The 15,766-nt window shown below is 35.7% G+C and overlaps 2 protein-coding genes across 5 annotated transcripts; both read right to left on the bottom strand.

Moving 5' to 3' along the window:
• Nucleotides 1-269: 269 nt before the first annotated feature.
• Nucleotides 270-7,238, bottom strand: LOC142638838 (uncharacterized). 4 transcript variants are annotated; one of them, XM_075812911.1, is made up of 3 exons: nucleotides 6,846-7,238; nucleotides 2,120-2,498; nucleotides 270-681 (listed from the first exon to the last, which is right to left on the bottom strand). In XM_075812911.1, the coding sequence occupies exons 1-2, from the start codon at nucleotides 7,044-7,046 to the stop codon at nucleotides 2,127-2,129; spliced, it is 573 nt and encodes a 190-aa protein (XP_075669026.1). In that variant the 5' UTR covers nucleotides 7,047-7,238; the 3' UTR covers nucleotides 270-681; nucleotides 2,120-2,126. The 4 variants fall into 4 exon arrangements, with proteins under 4 accessions (XP_075669026.1, XP_075669031.1, XP_075669022.1 ...); XM_075812916.1 differs by lacking the exon at nucleotides 270-681 and adding an exon at nucleotides 884-1,182; XM_075812907.1 differs by lacking the exon at nucleotides 270-681 and adding an exon at nucleotides 1,710-1,990.
• Nucleotides 7,239-8,504: 1,266 nt separating this feature from the next.
• On the bottom strand, nucleotides 8,505-13,324 carry LOC142622338 (putative inactive receptor kinase At5g67200). Its single transcript, XM_075795790.1, has 2 exons — nucleotides 11,547-13,324; nucleotides 8,505-9,164 (listed from the first exon to the last, which is right to left on the bottom strand). The coding sequence occupies exons 1-2, from the start codon at nucleotides 12,961-12,963 to the stop codon at nucleotides 8,593-8,595; spliced, it is 1,989 nt and encodes a 662-aa protein (XP_075651905.1). The 5' UTR covers nucleotides 12,964-13,324; the 3' UTR covers nucleotides 8,505-8,592.
• Nucleotides 13,325-15,766: the final 2,442 nt, after the last annotated feature.

Raw genomic sequence — 15,766 nt, 5'->3', positions numbered from 1 at the left:
TATTAAAAGTCATTGAACCATCTACGCAGTTTGTACTAGGAAGAAAAGGAAATTCTTGGATGAAATTATTATGCTTCTTTTGCCTTTTTGCTTAGGCTTTAAATTATTTAATTTGCTTTCTCTTCTTATATGAATTTACTAGTTCCCTTCAGCTGTTGGGGGCCAAAAACCCAAACTCAAACCCAACCCATCCTGCAGTAAGACCAATCTCAAATGTTGTATTTCATTACTTTATTGGCCAATTCACCCTCCATGTGAATATTTTTCCATGATCAAATGATTAAATTTAATCCAAATATAAAATCCACAAACGAAGCTGTATTTAATTTAATTGAAGAATTCAAAATACAACATTTAAAGAAACATATATAAGTTTTGCCCTACCAATAGTCAACAGAACCGTCAAACTAAAGGCAAGATACACATGGGTTCACAAGGCAAGATACGGAAACTGTTGTTATCCACAAAAAGTTATGCCTTTTTACTCTACACAGTTTAATAATCTTTTTCTGGAAAACATATCAACCCTGTAGACCATGCTTGCAATATCCAGGTCCTTAATTAATTGTCACTTCCTACCCCGAAACAGATGTGCTACTCGGTTATTATAATTTCAGTTCTTCTCTGCATTAAATTGTATTGAGTTGTATAATCAATCTCCACCCTTCCATTTTGTGTAGACTGCAAGATTGAAAGTTATTTCCTTTCTATTACGAAGCCCAAAAGACAAACGCACGTTGAAATGATTTAATTATCATTCGTTTTAATGTAGAGAGATACTCAAGGTATTATCAATTTGTGAAACTAATATGCCAACTTATAAATTTGAGAAACATGATAATTACGAAATTGATAACTTAAATTTGAGAAACCTGTAGCACAATTGACAGAATCCTTAACATTTTCCTTCAATTTACTGGGAGTAAAATAGTAATTACAAACTTTTGGACTTTTGAAATCACTCAGCAGTGCACCAAACCATTCTAACAGCAGATATTCCAGCTTCTAGTTCCTAGAAAAATTGGGATTCTAAAAACTGATCTCCCGCCCACCAAAGATGTTTCCCACCTCGATTCATGGAAATTAACTTGGATGGTACTTGGCTGGTACCATCTAAATAACATGAGTACAAGGGTCCAGATTTGAGAATTATAATTATCTTAGCTTGAATTGGTATGGTTCCTTTAGCCACAAAAAAAAAAAAAAAAAAGAGTACGGTTCAGCAATGGGTTAATACTAACATGGATCAATTTTTCTCCCAGGTAAAAAATATATACGATTTACTTAGTCAAGGCTAAAATTGTTTTAGTAACTTGTTTTACTCAAATGCACAAATTAACAATCAGCTTACATATTAGCTAAGAGTCTTGTCACTCAATTGGTTGGCATCTCCAAATGTTTCAATGGAGACATCCAAGTTCAAATCAATTGAATTATCAAAAAAATAATCAACTTACAAATTACAAGTAATCAATGAAATTATGCACTAGTGCCAATGACCTATAGACCAATTGACATGCCTACCCCCTTATGTACGGCATATGGGGTGGGAAATCCCCCAGCCCCTTCACTAGGATCTCTTTGAGAGGGGGGGGGGGGGGGGGGGGGAACTAGATGTACAAGCGATAATGAGAGACATTTGACAAGTTTGCAATACTAAGTTTCACGTAATTATCATGTGTACTTGATAATTGGAATAACAAGTAAAATAACCACAACCAAAAAAGAGGAGAAAGTAGAACACTGCCAGCCCTTAAGATTTGGTCATCACTGCCCACTATCTTAAATGTCAAAATACATATGGATACACTAGCCTCGCATATCACCTTGGCCAAAATTATTTATAAAGGACAATTTAATGATTACAGAATTACAAGATTCTGGACAACTGTTACAGGGAAAGAAGTTTTAGCAATTCACTCATCAACTGATGTATGACCTCTATTTCCTAGATCAGGCATTGAATGTTTTGCATGTAAATGACCATCGCCTAGCATATGTGACCATCAAAAGAGCAGACATCAAAACCAAATACAACATTAAGTACAAGAGAAATAGGACACCCATATGGCATTCAGAGCATCAAATCGAATAAGCACAAAATACCCATTCCACATACCTGGGCATCAGGTTTGGCAACACCAATAGGCATAGTGCTCGTCTTTGCGATGGTTACTAACAAGACCCCCACACTGTAAACAAATGAAGCTGCTCCCATCTGAGAATGCATCCAGAACCACTTGCATTCTGCCACTTTCTGCCAGAATAGAAGTCCCTTGAGCATCTGGAGAAATTGATGGCCCACCCACATTGGTTATAGTTACTGATGGTTCAATTTTTAAAGGCTGGGCCTCAGCAATTGCACACTCGGCAAACAAACAAGCCAGTTGATCAGCAGCAGCATTTTCTTGAAGCCTATTTCTATAAAGTTCACGAGCACGATGCAGAGACTGAAATACAGCCTCATCACCCCCTTTGGTTCTCATTGCCATTACAACCTGTTCCAGAGACTAGATAAGTACTAGATACTGAAAATTATCTGAGGCCATTATTATGCCCGACAAAAAAATACTTCTGTCTACCTTTTATTGTATTAATGGCCATCATCAAATCTTTTGACAGATAACACTAGGTATCGACTAAAAAGCAGAACAAATAAATAATAGCAACTGTACAAACTATCCAAGATAAGAACCATACAAGGCTATGAAAACAAGAGTCTCACCAACTTTCAAAAAGAATAAATATAGTATTGTGACAAAAAAATTGGATGCATTTATACAAAAATATATATTCCTTCTCCATATCATCCAGTTTGGTAATGCATGAAGTTTCTCACATACCCCAAACAAAGGTGAAAGAATTACTGTGCCACCTGATACACATGCACTGCACTTTAGACCTTTGCTGGCCACTGTCCCGTAAGTGGTCAAGGTGAGAAATGAGTGCAGCATAACCAAGGACATGATAGATCTTGACAAAAACTCCAGAATATTATCTTTGATAAGAAACATAAACAAGTAAACAACACCCCCCCTACCACCACCACCATCAAAAAAAACCCACATATTTTGACTTTGCCATTTTAAACGGTCTATTACAAGGTTATGTAACAAGAATGCTACTATCTTTTGTCACATCAAACAGCTCAGATGCAAGTTATCCGCGCTTAGTATTGTTTGGAGAGGCCCAAGTCAGAAAATTCAGTATCCCACCAAGCATTGAGATTGATGTCTGTCTTCTGCCATGAAGTGGATGTAAAACATGGTTATAATTTCTTCATAATCAATTCACAGAGCGGATGGAAAACTTTCTGACTAAGTAATTTGGAAGAAACAAGTTAATGAAAAATTGCTGATTAAATGATTTGTTAGGAGACAACTGACAGATCAAGAGGAGATCAAGATATGCTCTTATCAACAATTTGATGGTCTTAAATAAAATTGTGAATCTGTGATCCTCCTGAAGTGATGGTTTATAGATTTATGCAGGTAAAAAAAAATTCTCCAAGATATTCATGGGGCAAAGATAGTTGAAACCACATTTTAAAGAGAGGAAAGGGGAGGGGAAGTATGAAGAGTAAGATTGTAGAAGCTCTTTGACTTCTAAGATCTTTAGATGCCAAAATGAACTCGGCTGTTTTTAGACCTAAATGGTAGGGGACAAAGTGTTGACCCTCAAAGCTTTACCTTGGCAAACATCTAAGATTTCTGCAAACATCATAGAACCTATATTGCCCATAGTGTTGAACAAATTCATGCATCAAGGATAGGTACAGACAAAATCAACCTACAATGATTTAACTTTTAATGTTTGCAGTTATATGGTCCTTGACATGTAACCATTGTAAGTGAATACATCAATGGGTCTAACCACCAGCATTGTAACCATAACCCTACCACTGCACATTTCACCATTGACCACTGAATATTTACCATACCACATAGGAAAATTATTGCCAAATTGCATGTAAATTTGTTTTAGTATGACACTCCTTTCAACCATTTATATATGTGTCTTCTGCTAATGCAGGTGCTTCTTCTAGATACATCTATTTTTAGGGCAAAGTGTGTTGGTGTGTGTTCCAAACAATTGGTTCTCTTTGGCTTCCACATGTGCTCCTACTTGCCTTTATATATTCATGTGGCATTTGTTTGGTACCTTTCGATATACGGCCTAGTATGGAGCTTGGGCCTTATATCACACATGCATGTCCTAGCCCACCCAGTCTCATCTCGTGCACATGAATCCAATTGAGCTTTTCTTCTCTCCACTTTATTTTCTTCCTTTTGAAAACCTTTTAGTTTGGGCCTATCATTCTTAGGTTTAACTAGCCACTTGTTACCATTGGAGGCCTTTGGCCCTGTTTAATATTTACTTGAACAATTCATTAGCTTCTCTTTTTCACTTCCAAACACACCATCAAACAACTTTACTCCATGCATTCTGTTCTCCCCCAACAAATTCTCTCTCTCTCTTTCTTGTGGAAAGAAAAGGCTGTTATAAAAGGTTAAGCTTGAATCTTTGTGTGTGAAAGTGCATCCAGCACGAAGATTGACACTATAGTTTAATCCTAAAGGCTGTTTGGCCAAGAAAAATTGTTCCAAACTGAATTTTACTTCATAAAATTGGTTGTTACCATGCGCGTCTGTGCATAACTAAATAATCAATAAATGGGTGTACATAGACAAGAGGCGCAAATCAACCTTTAAAGACAACACTTTTGCGTGATTCTAGGTTGTTCCAAAATGACTTCGGTTTTTGTTCTTCTTGTTAATTTTTTTAATTTAAATTCATTTCTTTGCTAAAGAATTTATGCATTCTCAGAAAATATTTCGACATTTGTACATTCCTCCTTAACTTTTTTTTTTTTGATAAGTAACGATAAAAATATATTAGAGAAGAACACAGCCCCGTACATAGGAAATGTACTAAAGAGGCAAAAACATCAAGAAACCAAATTACAATGATCAAGCAAAATAGGAAGGAAAAGACAAGAAAAAGATGGTAAAACTAAACACCATTCCAGAAGAGTAAAAAAGAAAAAAGACTTAATCTCAAGAATGGACCGATCGCGACCCTCAAAACTTCTAGAATTCCGTTCCCGCCAGATACACCACATCAAACAGTGCGGCACCATCCTCCAAATCACTATATTGTGATGATGCCTGAAATTGCAAGCCCAACAATCCAATAGATCCACTACCCTTTGCGGCATCAAAGAAATTTCCCCCTTTAAATGTTGATAATTAGGACTTCTCAGGGACCTGGTCCACCTGACCAGAACAATCCAATATGAAGAAATTTGGGAATTTTCGACCAAGAAAGAATAACAAGTGTGAGGGTTTAATTTTCTTGGTTTGCAAGTCGGACCTCACTCAGCTAACCCGCCTTGCAAGTCGGACCTCTCCTTCTTCCTTTCTCACATCCAAGACCTCTAGTCCACCTCAACTCCTCACATTCACCATCAACAAACATAGGGAGATCTTGGGTTTCAAGTTTTAAAATTCGTTTATTCTATTATTGATTTGATAGATTTATGCAATTTTTGTAACTAATTGTCTACCACAGTATATTTCCTGTATACTTGGGTGGCTCATTTTTTTCTGATTTATATAATCCTATTACTTATCAAAAAAAAAAATTAATTCGTTTAACCACCACCTGTTTGGCTCCTGATCACTAAGTCAAAAACAAGTGCCGGACAACTGCAACAGGGTTACCTGTAGGGGTGGCAATTCGTGTTCGCATGTCGAATTTGTGTCATGTCAACTTATGATTATCTAACTATATAGGTTAACACTAACCCAACATGTAAACGAATCAAGGTTCCTCAACTCTAACACAACCCATTTATTAAATGGGTCAATCGTATTGACCTGTTTATTAGATTTTATCAAAATGAAGAAAAAAAAATAAAAAAACAAACATATAAATATTTTTAATATAAAATTCAGAATAACAAGTAACTGCATCATCAATAATCATTCAAATTAAAGCATATCTCAATATTACAAATAATCAGTCACATTATGTCAAAGAAAGTTAACCGCACCAACTAATGAGTTTATGTATCTAAGGTATGAAGGGTATATTAGTAAAATGTCATTTAATTAAACGGGTTCCATAGATTGAACACTAAACCCAACCCATTTATTAAACGGGTTAGTTGTGTCAATCCAAATATAACACAAATCCATTAAACCTCAACCCATAACCTACTTATTTGTGTCGTGCTATGTCGGGTTCGAGGGTCGTGTCCAATTTTGCCGCCCCTAGTTACCTGTCAACAATGGGTGAATGAAAAGCTCGCCGAATTGTTAGGTCTAGCTAGCGGTGAGTTGACACCAACCCTACCCAACCAATGAACACCCCTATAAAAAATTTTGATTTTTTATTGGAGTTGTTTTTCAATTTTTGTATTAAATTTTTTTTTTTTTTTTAAATCTACGGATACATTGGTCAATTTTAAAGTCTACGGATACATTGCAACTGCACCATAGTTAAGCAGGGAAATTGCGATCAACCCCAATTTTTATTACACACATCCAGATTTTGTTATGGAACCCTCTAAACTCGGACCTTTCATGCTTCAATCGATTAATGGATTACAGAATTGCTAGATACACCACACAGAAACCTAAATATAAAACCTAAAGTTGAAAGATATATATCCAAAATTACTTTTTTAAACTATCAGTATAATCACAAACACAGTTAGTTCAAATAAAACTAATTAATAATAAAAAATAACAATTAAGAAGAAGAAACAGCAAGCAATAATTTAAAGCAAGTTCTGCTCTATAAATCTGAATTAGCTATAAAAAAAAAAAATTATATATTACCGCCTGGAGAGCCTGGGAAGGTTTTCCTTGATCGATGAGCTGGCGAGCCAATGTGAGAAAGTCTCTGACAGCGACGACGTCGTTTTGTGCAGTACTACTACTAGTACTGTTGTTGTTCTGCATAGTGGTGGCGCTACTCTCTTCTGTTTCTGTTTCGGTATCCATCATCTCTGCGTCCTTACGCTCCATTGCGCTCGGCATTGAAAGAGTGAGATTTGGGGATTTTCAAATTTAAATATAGATTGATAGATAGATAGATAGTTGACTATAGTCTATATGACATGACTATCTGGGTGATTCTAGGAATTTCTTTGCCCTTTACCTATTCTGCTCTTCTGTTTCCTCTTTTTTAAATTCTTTCTTTCTTTCTTTCTGGCAATCTCCTCAGCTCCCCGAAGATTCGTGGATTGTGCTGTTTGTTTGGGTTTGGAAGTTTCGAATCTGGGCTTCATTACGAGATTTCTAGTGGGCTTAAGGCTCGAGTTATTGCATCTTTCATATCTTTTATAGTTGGGCTTTTCGGGTTATTCTATTCTGTTCCTTTTAAAGATAAGTTGGAGCAGAGGGATTTTAATATTTCCAATGGGCTTATAGCCCAATGGCCATTTACCATTCTTTATTGCAGGTTTGATTTCTTCTCATTCCCAACAAAAAAAAAAAATTTGACAATAATTTTATGAAAATCTACTACTTTGTTTCAGACAAGAAAAACTCATTTATTTATTTATTTTTATCTATTAATTTACTCTATCATGGGTTTGGTTTTTCTCAATCACCATGAAAATTTAGCTTTCTTTTTTCACCAAAATAGAATTTTAAATAATAAGACACCGTATATAATTTAAATTTATAATTGATATATATATATATATATATATATATATATATATATATATAATTTACCTTTTTCATTTTAAATCTAACGGATAGTTTTTTTTTTCTTCTTCGGCTCACAGCAAGTCACAATAGTGGATAATTATGACCAGCATTAATGGCATTAGTGACCTCTTGCTGATATCGTCAGAGGTTGGTCGGGTGGTGAGGATGTAATAACAAAATTCATATTTACAAAACATATATATATATAAGAAAAAAAATTGTATTTTCTTTAATTTGCCCATGTATTGTATGGATTACTGACTTGTTAGGATTAATTAAATAGATAGACATGTGGCGAGTTCTTATTTGTAAAGTATGAAGTGGAATAAAAAGAGTTACAAGAGATTTGGATTTATAATGTTACAACCTCAATGAAAATAGAATCCTCAATTTCACTCTAAGTATTTCACTTTATGCTCTACTACTCATAATATGCCATATGATTAATTTTTTAATTATTATTTCATGTTAAAACCTCGGTTAGTTTATAAAAAAAGATAAAGAAAAAAAGATGTTTGGTGGGTTGTTATTGGTGAGTATAAAGTGGGATAAAAGATTTTCATTACCGTTAGATTTATGCATGATTGCAAATTTGCAACTACGTTCATACCTTTACCAAACCTTATTTTTTCTTCTTTTCAATTTTTATTTTTTTCCTCAATTAGAAGTAACAATAATGGAAGTAGTCTAAGGAAGAAAAAACGTGCTCCTCAACAGCGATGATTTGAAAAGCAAGATAGGGAAAGAACACAGAAAATAAATAAGTATATGCGGTGGAAATGCAAGGAAAAAGTAGCATTGCATTTGTTGTTATCTATATCTTTTATCTCTATGCATGACACATCTATTGTACGTAGAAACAATAAAACTAGGACATGGCAGTAGGCGGGTCCAATAATTCACTATCCTCCATTAATACAGTCTCTTTAATCTCCTGTAACATCTTCAATACCTGCCACATAGTGGGCCTCTGCTCAGGTGAGGTTAGGCTACAAGCTATAGCCACCTCAAGAAGCATTTCCATACTATTGTCTTCCCCACCATCTTCTTCCCTTGTGGACCTAACCCAATTTACCATATCATTGGGCACCAAAAATGGATGCTGTGATGGAGGCTTGCCAGTGAGAAGCTCTAGCAACAAAATTCCAAAGGAGTAGACATCGGATTTTGAGGTTGCTTGGTGATTGGAATTGCGAGTTTCGGGGGCTTTATATGCAGAGTTGTCTTGGTCATCGTCGGAGGCTGGGTTGGCAAGGATGGAGAGGCAGTAGTCCGTGACACATGCCTCGAAGTCGGGGCCGAGGAGGACATTGGAGGACTTGAGATTGCCATGGACAAGCCTCCATGCTTGGTGGATGTAGGAGAGGCCTTGTGCTACATCCTCTGCTATTTTTAAGCATGATGTCCAATGGAGTGGCTTTGCCCTAGTTGATTTTGAACCTGCACATGCAATTTTTAACGTACTATATCAAAGAGGAGTTTATTACTAAAAATAAAATCAAAGATGAGTTTACAAATTTTAATGCAATTCATAGTCTCAACTAACAACTCTATGCATTAATTCCAATTAGATTAATTGATAAAGTCTCTTGTCACCGAACAAAGGACCTAAACTTAAATCGAATTATACAATAAAATCAATTAATATCTTGATCTAATAATAAAGAGCCAATCACCATAGAGCGAATGTTATAAATTGAAATTTTATACATATAATTTTAATCTCAATTTCAAATGTTGAAGTAACACAACATATACATAAAATTTTAAGTTGAACCAAAATTAAAAAATATTTCTACCTCTTTCAGTCAAAAAAAAAAATCAAACTATATGAAAAATAAACATATGTTTTGTACATTGCTTGAAAGAATAGTTAAAATCTGAGAAAAATATACACAAATTGCACAATATTTAATATCCCAAATTTGTTGCCAATATCTTATGAAATTATATTGATATGACATAACTATATGCCATTCAGTTGGAACATAGTTTTTTTTTAAAATCTAATATGTACAGCCATGCCTTTTAGGTTTTTCTCCTCAATTTCTCAATCAATTTGTAATATACTTGTGCATATTTTTATTTATATTTTTTTTCATTTGCATTTATTATGTTTTGATCCGTTTTTTAAATCATTAATCAAATGAATTTTTATTTATAGTGCAAGTACTAAAACCTCGGCCGTAAATTATTCTAGGTTAGCCTATGCCCTATGGTTAGTTACGATATAAATCATGCATGGGCTTTATTGTAATATGAACAGTTCATATAGTACATATGTAACTGTCAAACGTTTTCTATTATGAGTATAGGTCATATCTCTCTCAAAAAAAAGAATATAGGTCATCTGTCTAAACAATGTTAATTCTTACTACCAAACAATGTTAAGTCTTGCTTTTACTCTATTCTATCTCACACATAATCACAATAACAATTTTAACACTCGTGAAAGAGCGTTCCATCAATAGTTAAGATTGACCTTCAATATTTAGAACGCCTTATTTAGAAGAGATTAAATTTTGTAAAAATGTGGTGTAAAACTCATGTTTTACCCCTCTAATATCCCAACATGTCATATCATCTTATCACATATTTAATAATAAGCGCAACCACACTCAATCAATTTTAATACACATACATAAATCCAACCAAATTAAGAGTTTCTTAAGATGTTATTAAGTGTAATAGGATGTAGTAAATTTTAGGTAAAATATTAATATGACAATCTCTTATTAAATGATGTAAAACATAAGTTTTACACTCTATCCTTACCAAATTCGGACTAAAAAAAAAAAAAAAAAGAGGTTATTAAATGAAACTAGTTTAACTATACCGCTTCTTATCAACAACTAAAAGGAACTTTAGCTGCACCACTAGTAAAGGAGGGAGCCCATTCCAGATCACCTAGACTATCAACTATCAAGTGAGATCGGATTTGCTATAAATGAATGTTACAGGAATCAGGTGGGCTAGGCTCCACTAGCTACAAATGGGTCCACTGGAATAGCAACAATTCAATAACTTCAGGCCCATCTAAGTTCATAATCATACATTGAGGTGGGTCCCACAGCCACAACTACCAAATATAATTCCTAAATTTCAGCTATGACTATTCCCAGTGCAAACCAACGCGAACAACTGCGCGTGGGACAAGCAAACTCAGACACAATTGTGACGGTTGCTGGGGTCCTGTCAGAATTTCAAAATATAGATAAATTCAAGAGACTGTATCCTGTAGGTCCCACTCCCATACCCTACCCCACAACCACCTAAGCCTTGTATCCACGCGCTCTACTTTAGAGCAGCTAGTTCTGGTAACGTGCCTACATGGTGACCATTGTCTCAACGAGAAAGATACTTTACAAAACCAAAACATTTTTTTTAACGTCAAGTCGAAGTCCCAAGGCAGTCATCAGCAAGATTCTCGGTTTTAAGATACCACCAAAATCTAGTCCTATCCACCTTCGATTGCAAATAATCATGTCGTTTAGTCGTTATATCTTAATCTCGTTACTACTAAATAATAATAAGAGAGGTGCTACGTCCATAATATTTTTACAATATTTTTACAACAAATCATATATTTTTACAATATTTTTACAACAAATCATAGGTGATTAGTTGTTATTGGTTCAAATTTGAACCTAACACTAAGATTACTTTTTTGCCCCAATAATAACAACCAGTAACATTCTGCCACTTAGGATTTGTTGTAAAAATATTGTGGACATATCATTTCTCAAATAATAATAATTTTCAAATCCAATTAATTCAATCTCAATTATTAAAAAAAAAAAAAAGAGAGAGAGAGAGACTTACCGTGAATGAGAGAGGAGAGACTCCCATTGGGCTGGTAATCATAAACCAAAAGCCTTTCTTCCCTGGCGTGAAAAAAGGCCCGGAGTGGAACCAAATTTGGATGTCTAAGCCCACCCACTGATTCCATGTGACGCTCAAATATTTCCTTACTTGCACCCGCTAATTTCCCAGCGTCCAATCTTTTAACACTGACAATCAAACGGTTATCAAGCGTAGCCTTGTAAGTTGTCCCAATGGTCCCACGCCCAAGCAACTCAGCCGAGCCTCTCATAAGCTGGTCCAGCGAGTACAGCTGCGCCTCACCCGCACAGAATACTAAGCTCCCACTCTTCGCCACCTGCATCCCTTGCGCTCTCTTCACTTTAGCCTCCAACTCTTTCTCCTGCTCCATCGCTGCTTGCGCCGCCGTAGCATCCGCTTCCTCCGAACCCGTCGCCGGAGCCGCCGTCAAAGCCGACGCCGAGTACTCGCTCCCTTTCTGGCTCCGCTGTTTCTTCACGGCTATAACGAAGCAAATGACCGAGACGATCAGAACCACCACGCCAGCCGAGAAGCCGATGATCACTTTGGTTCTCTCGTGCCTTTTCTGTAACGGTTCGTGGCTCAGCTCGACGCCGTGTACTTCCGCGCTCTCGCCTAACGAAATATGCGGCGGAGGCGCCGCGTTTGACGGAGACGGTTGTGGTGTGAAGAAGGGAGTGCCAGGCTGGCATTCCTTGTTTATAATCACACCGCAGAGAGTAGGGTTTTGCGAGAACGATGAGGAGCCGAACCGGACGAGAGTGACTGTAACCGGAATCGGTCCGGTTAGGTTGTTGCCTGAGACGTTGAAGGTTTGGAGAGTGGTTTGGTTCAGTGGAGGAACGGAACCGTTAAACCGGTTCCACTCGAGCCGGAGGTAGTAGAGCCGGTCTATTTTGGCTAACCAAGACGGTAACGCTCCGGTGAGGTTGTTGTATGATAAATCCACGGTTCTGATTCGATGGAGCTTCAGGATCGACGGTGGAAAAGAGCCTGAGAAAGAGTTGTGGTCGAGAAAGAGGGTTTTGAGGTTGAGGAGTCCGGAGAGGTCAGGAATCGGACCGGTGAGCGAGTTGTTTTGTAAACTCAGGATTCGGAGCTGGTCAAGCCGAGTCAATGTGTCTGGAGCTAAAGTACCAACTAGATCCAAGTCCTCGAGGACGAGACGAATCACTCTCTGTTGCACGCATTGCACGCCTTGCCATTGACAGAAACGTAAGGTCGTGTTTGGAGAGAAGGAGTAAAGTTTGTTTTTCGAATCGGCTTTGGATTTGAAAGATAAAAGCGCTTGCACATCGTTTGGTTGTGAATAAGAAGAAGAAATTACTAAGGTGAAGATAAGTGAGAAGGAGATGAAGAAAAGTTTAAAGGGTTGAAAATGAAGCATTGCCTGCATTATTGGAGAAACAGTTAGCAACGATGTGAAAATGGGAATGAAGAAGTTTGGGTGTTTTTTTTTTTTTTGCTCTTCGCTATTTTTCTCAGTTGGAAAAGCTAATGAGTAGCACTAGGAGAGTGTGATTTGGCCATATTTTTCATTTACCTATTAGACAAGGAAATAAGGGTTTAAGCAGAAGGTGACAAAGCATGTAAGACCTGAGTAGCCGCTGTCGGAGTCTGCAAAAATCAGAATCACGTGAATACAAAGGGAAACAACAGAGTGTGACTGTGATGAGAGAGAACTGTAATTTTTTTTTTTTATAACTTCTCAACTGTACTATTTATGAATTATTAACTGTTGTACTGTTGAGATAATTTACTACTATCAGGTTGGCTTTGTTGATTGTTCATGGGCTTGGCTGTCACGCCACGGAACTTATTTGCTTTTAACGTGTGTGAGAGAGAGAGAGAGAGAGAGAGAGAGAGATTGTCGTTGGCTTTTGAGGAGAGATTGTCTCCCTTCTTCTTTTTTTGGGTTTGGCTTTTAAGGTCCTTTTCGTGTGCTTAGACGGTGTTCTCTGTGGGTCTGTGACTTCACAGTTACGTGATTTTGAGAGATGCTTTGACCGGAATTTTAAGATGTAATATGATTGCATGTTTGATTAGCATGTCTTTTTTCTGGTTTTTCTTGAAATTTGATTACATATTACAAACATAATAATGAAAGTATATCCATAAGTCATAATTACGGAATTTTAGGAACCGTTGGGTTGGGGAGATGAAAAAATAGGGTGATAAAAAAAAAAAATTTGTGTTTCCTCGTTTGTATTTAGTTAGAAGAGTGAAAAAATAGAATGATGAAAAATTTATTTGTTTAACTGACAAGAAAAACGAGGGAATAAAAAATAAAGTTAATATAAATTTACAATTATATCTCTATTAAATAAAACAAAAAATAACACATTTTTTTAGCAAAAAATTATGTATGTGCAAGTGGATGAAGAAAGGGAAAAAAAAAATACAATCAAACCATAAAGCAACTAGATAAAAAAAAAAAAATTTAAAAACACCTAACGTGGACGAATTAGTAGAAATGGCAACGCGTCAGGTTCGGGACAAGTTTTTGCATACCTGAACGGATCCGATTATTAATTGGATTTTTTTTCCAGGGCCCAAACCCACCCCGCGGGCCCCATTTAGCCACTTGGGCCCAAATCTGGCCCAACCAAAAAAAAATTTAAACCCATTAAGATTTTTTGCCAAGATTCTAGCCCATTCAAGCCATATCACGTGGCCCAAATGCCAAAATTTGGCATTTAGTCCACTTTATATGGCAACCAAATCAATCTAAATCATAAGTTAATCATGAATCAATAAATCACATGTTAATTATACATCAATAAATCATAGCTAAGACTTTAAATCAATAAATCATCTAACTAAAATAACCATTTAATTATTAATCAACAAAAACATAGCTAAAATCACTAGCTAAACATAAAAATAAAATAAATCCAACAAGTCCAACAAACCAACAAATTAAAAAGGTTAAGGAATTACAAAAGGCTAAAAAGGCTTAGAATAATTACAAACCAACAAATTAATTCAACAAGTCTAAGAAATTAAAGAGGCTACTAAATTAATACAAAATGTCTAATCCTCCACAATTGTGACACAACTCTCATCCTCTTCATTAGGCTCTCCATCATCAATAATTGATTAAAGTGTACAATCTCTAGACATAGTTGAAGAACCAACAACAACAATGAATTAAAAAATGAAATAAATTTCATCAAACTGTAACTAGCAAATATAAAAATACAATTTTGATTTTATAAATAGAAATTAGACAATTGCTAACCATTGATTTCACTCCATAACTAATTCTGAGCACACTTCATTGCCTTTATAGTCTTGGGATGTAGCCTACTACGGTGTGAACTTAAAGTCTCCCACTAGTACTAAAGGCAGATTCTAAAGCAACAGTTGTGACAAAAATGGCTAAAATATATCTTGCAATCCTTTGTAAATTAGGATATTTGAGACCATTACTTTTCCACCATCCCAAAATATCAAAATCTTCATTCCTCTTCAACACTCCCTCATCAATGAAATGATCAAATTCCATTATAGCACTCCCATGTTTCTTTGAACTACTTGAACTATTGTTCACAAACAAATCAAATGATGACATTGCCCTACTTAACCTAGACTTCATTTGTGCCACAAGGCTTTAAGTACTTGCAGGAATATGAGAACTTCCTTTATTATCTACAGGGGACTCATCTATATCTCCATACTCATCAAGCAAATCATAACAAAGATTCTTAATTTTTTCAATTTCCAAATCAGAATTATCTCCATAAATGTCAGGATAATAAAACTCCAATAACTTCATCTTATATCTAAGATAGCAACAACAACCATAACAACACTAACATTAGCCCAATAAGAATTAAATTTAGCAAGCATGCTTTCTGCCATCGTACTTATCATCTCATTTGAAGACAAACTTCATTCATTCAATGCAATTTTCAACTCACACACCAAAGTAAAATACATATTAATTGTAGGGTACTTACGACCAGAGAAAAACCTAGTCACACAATGAAACAACTCCAATCTCCCACAAATATCTTTGGCTAACTCCCAATCATAATCACGTGGCAAACAAGTATAAAATGTTTCACGTTTAGTCAAACGCAAGAAAATATATTTATAAATCAATGCAATATAAAGCATTAAGTAAGTTAAATTCCAACGAGTTTTGCAATCTAAGACTAACTCTTTGGTGCATTGAACACGCAATTGACGTGCAT

Source organism: Castanea sativa, chromosome 1 (genome assembly GCF_040712315.1).
Source record: "Castanea sativa cultivar Marrone di Chiusa Pesio chromosome 1, ASM4071231v1".
Taxonomy (NCBI): domain Eukaryota; kingdom Viridiplantae; phylum Streptophyta; class Magnoliopsida; order Fagales; family Fagaceae; genus Castanea; species Castanea sativa.
This window is presented reverse-complemented; position numbering and strand designations above follow the sequence as displayed.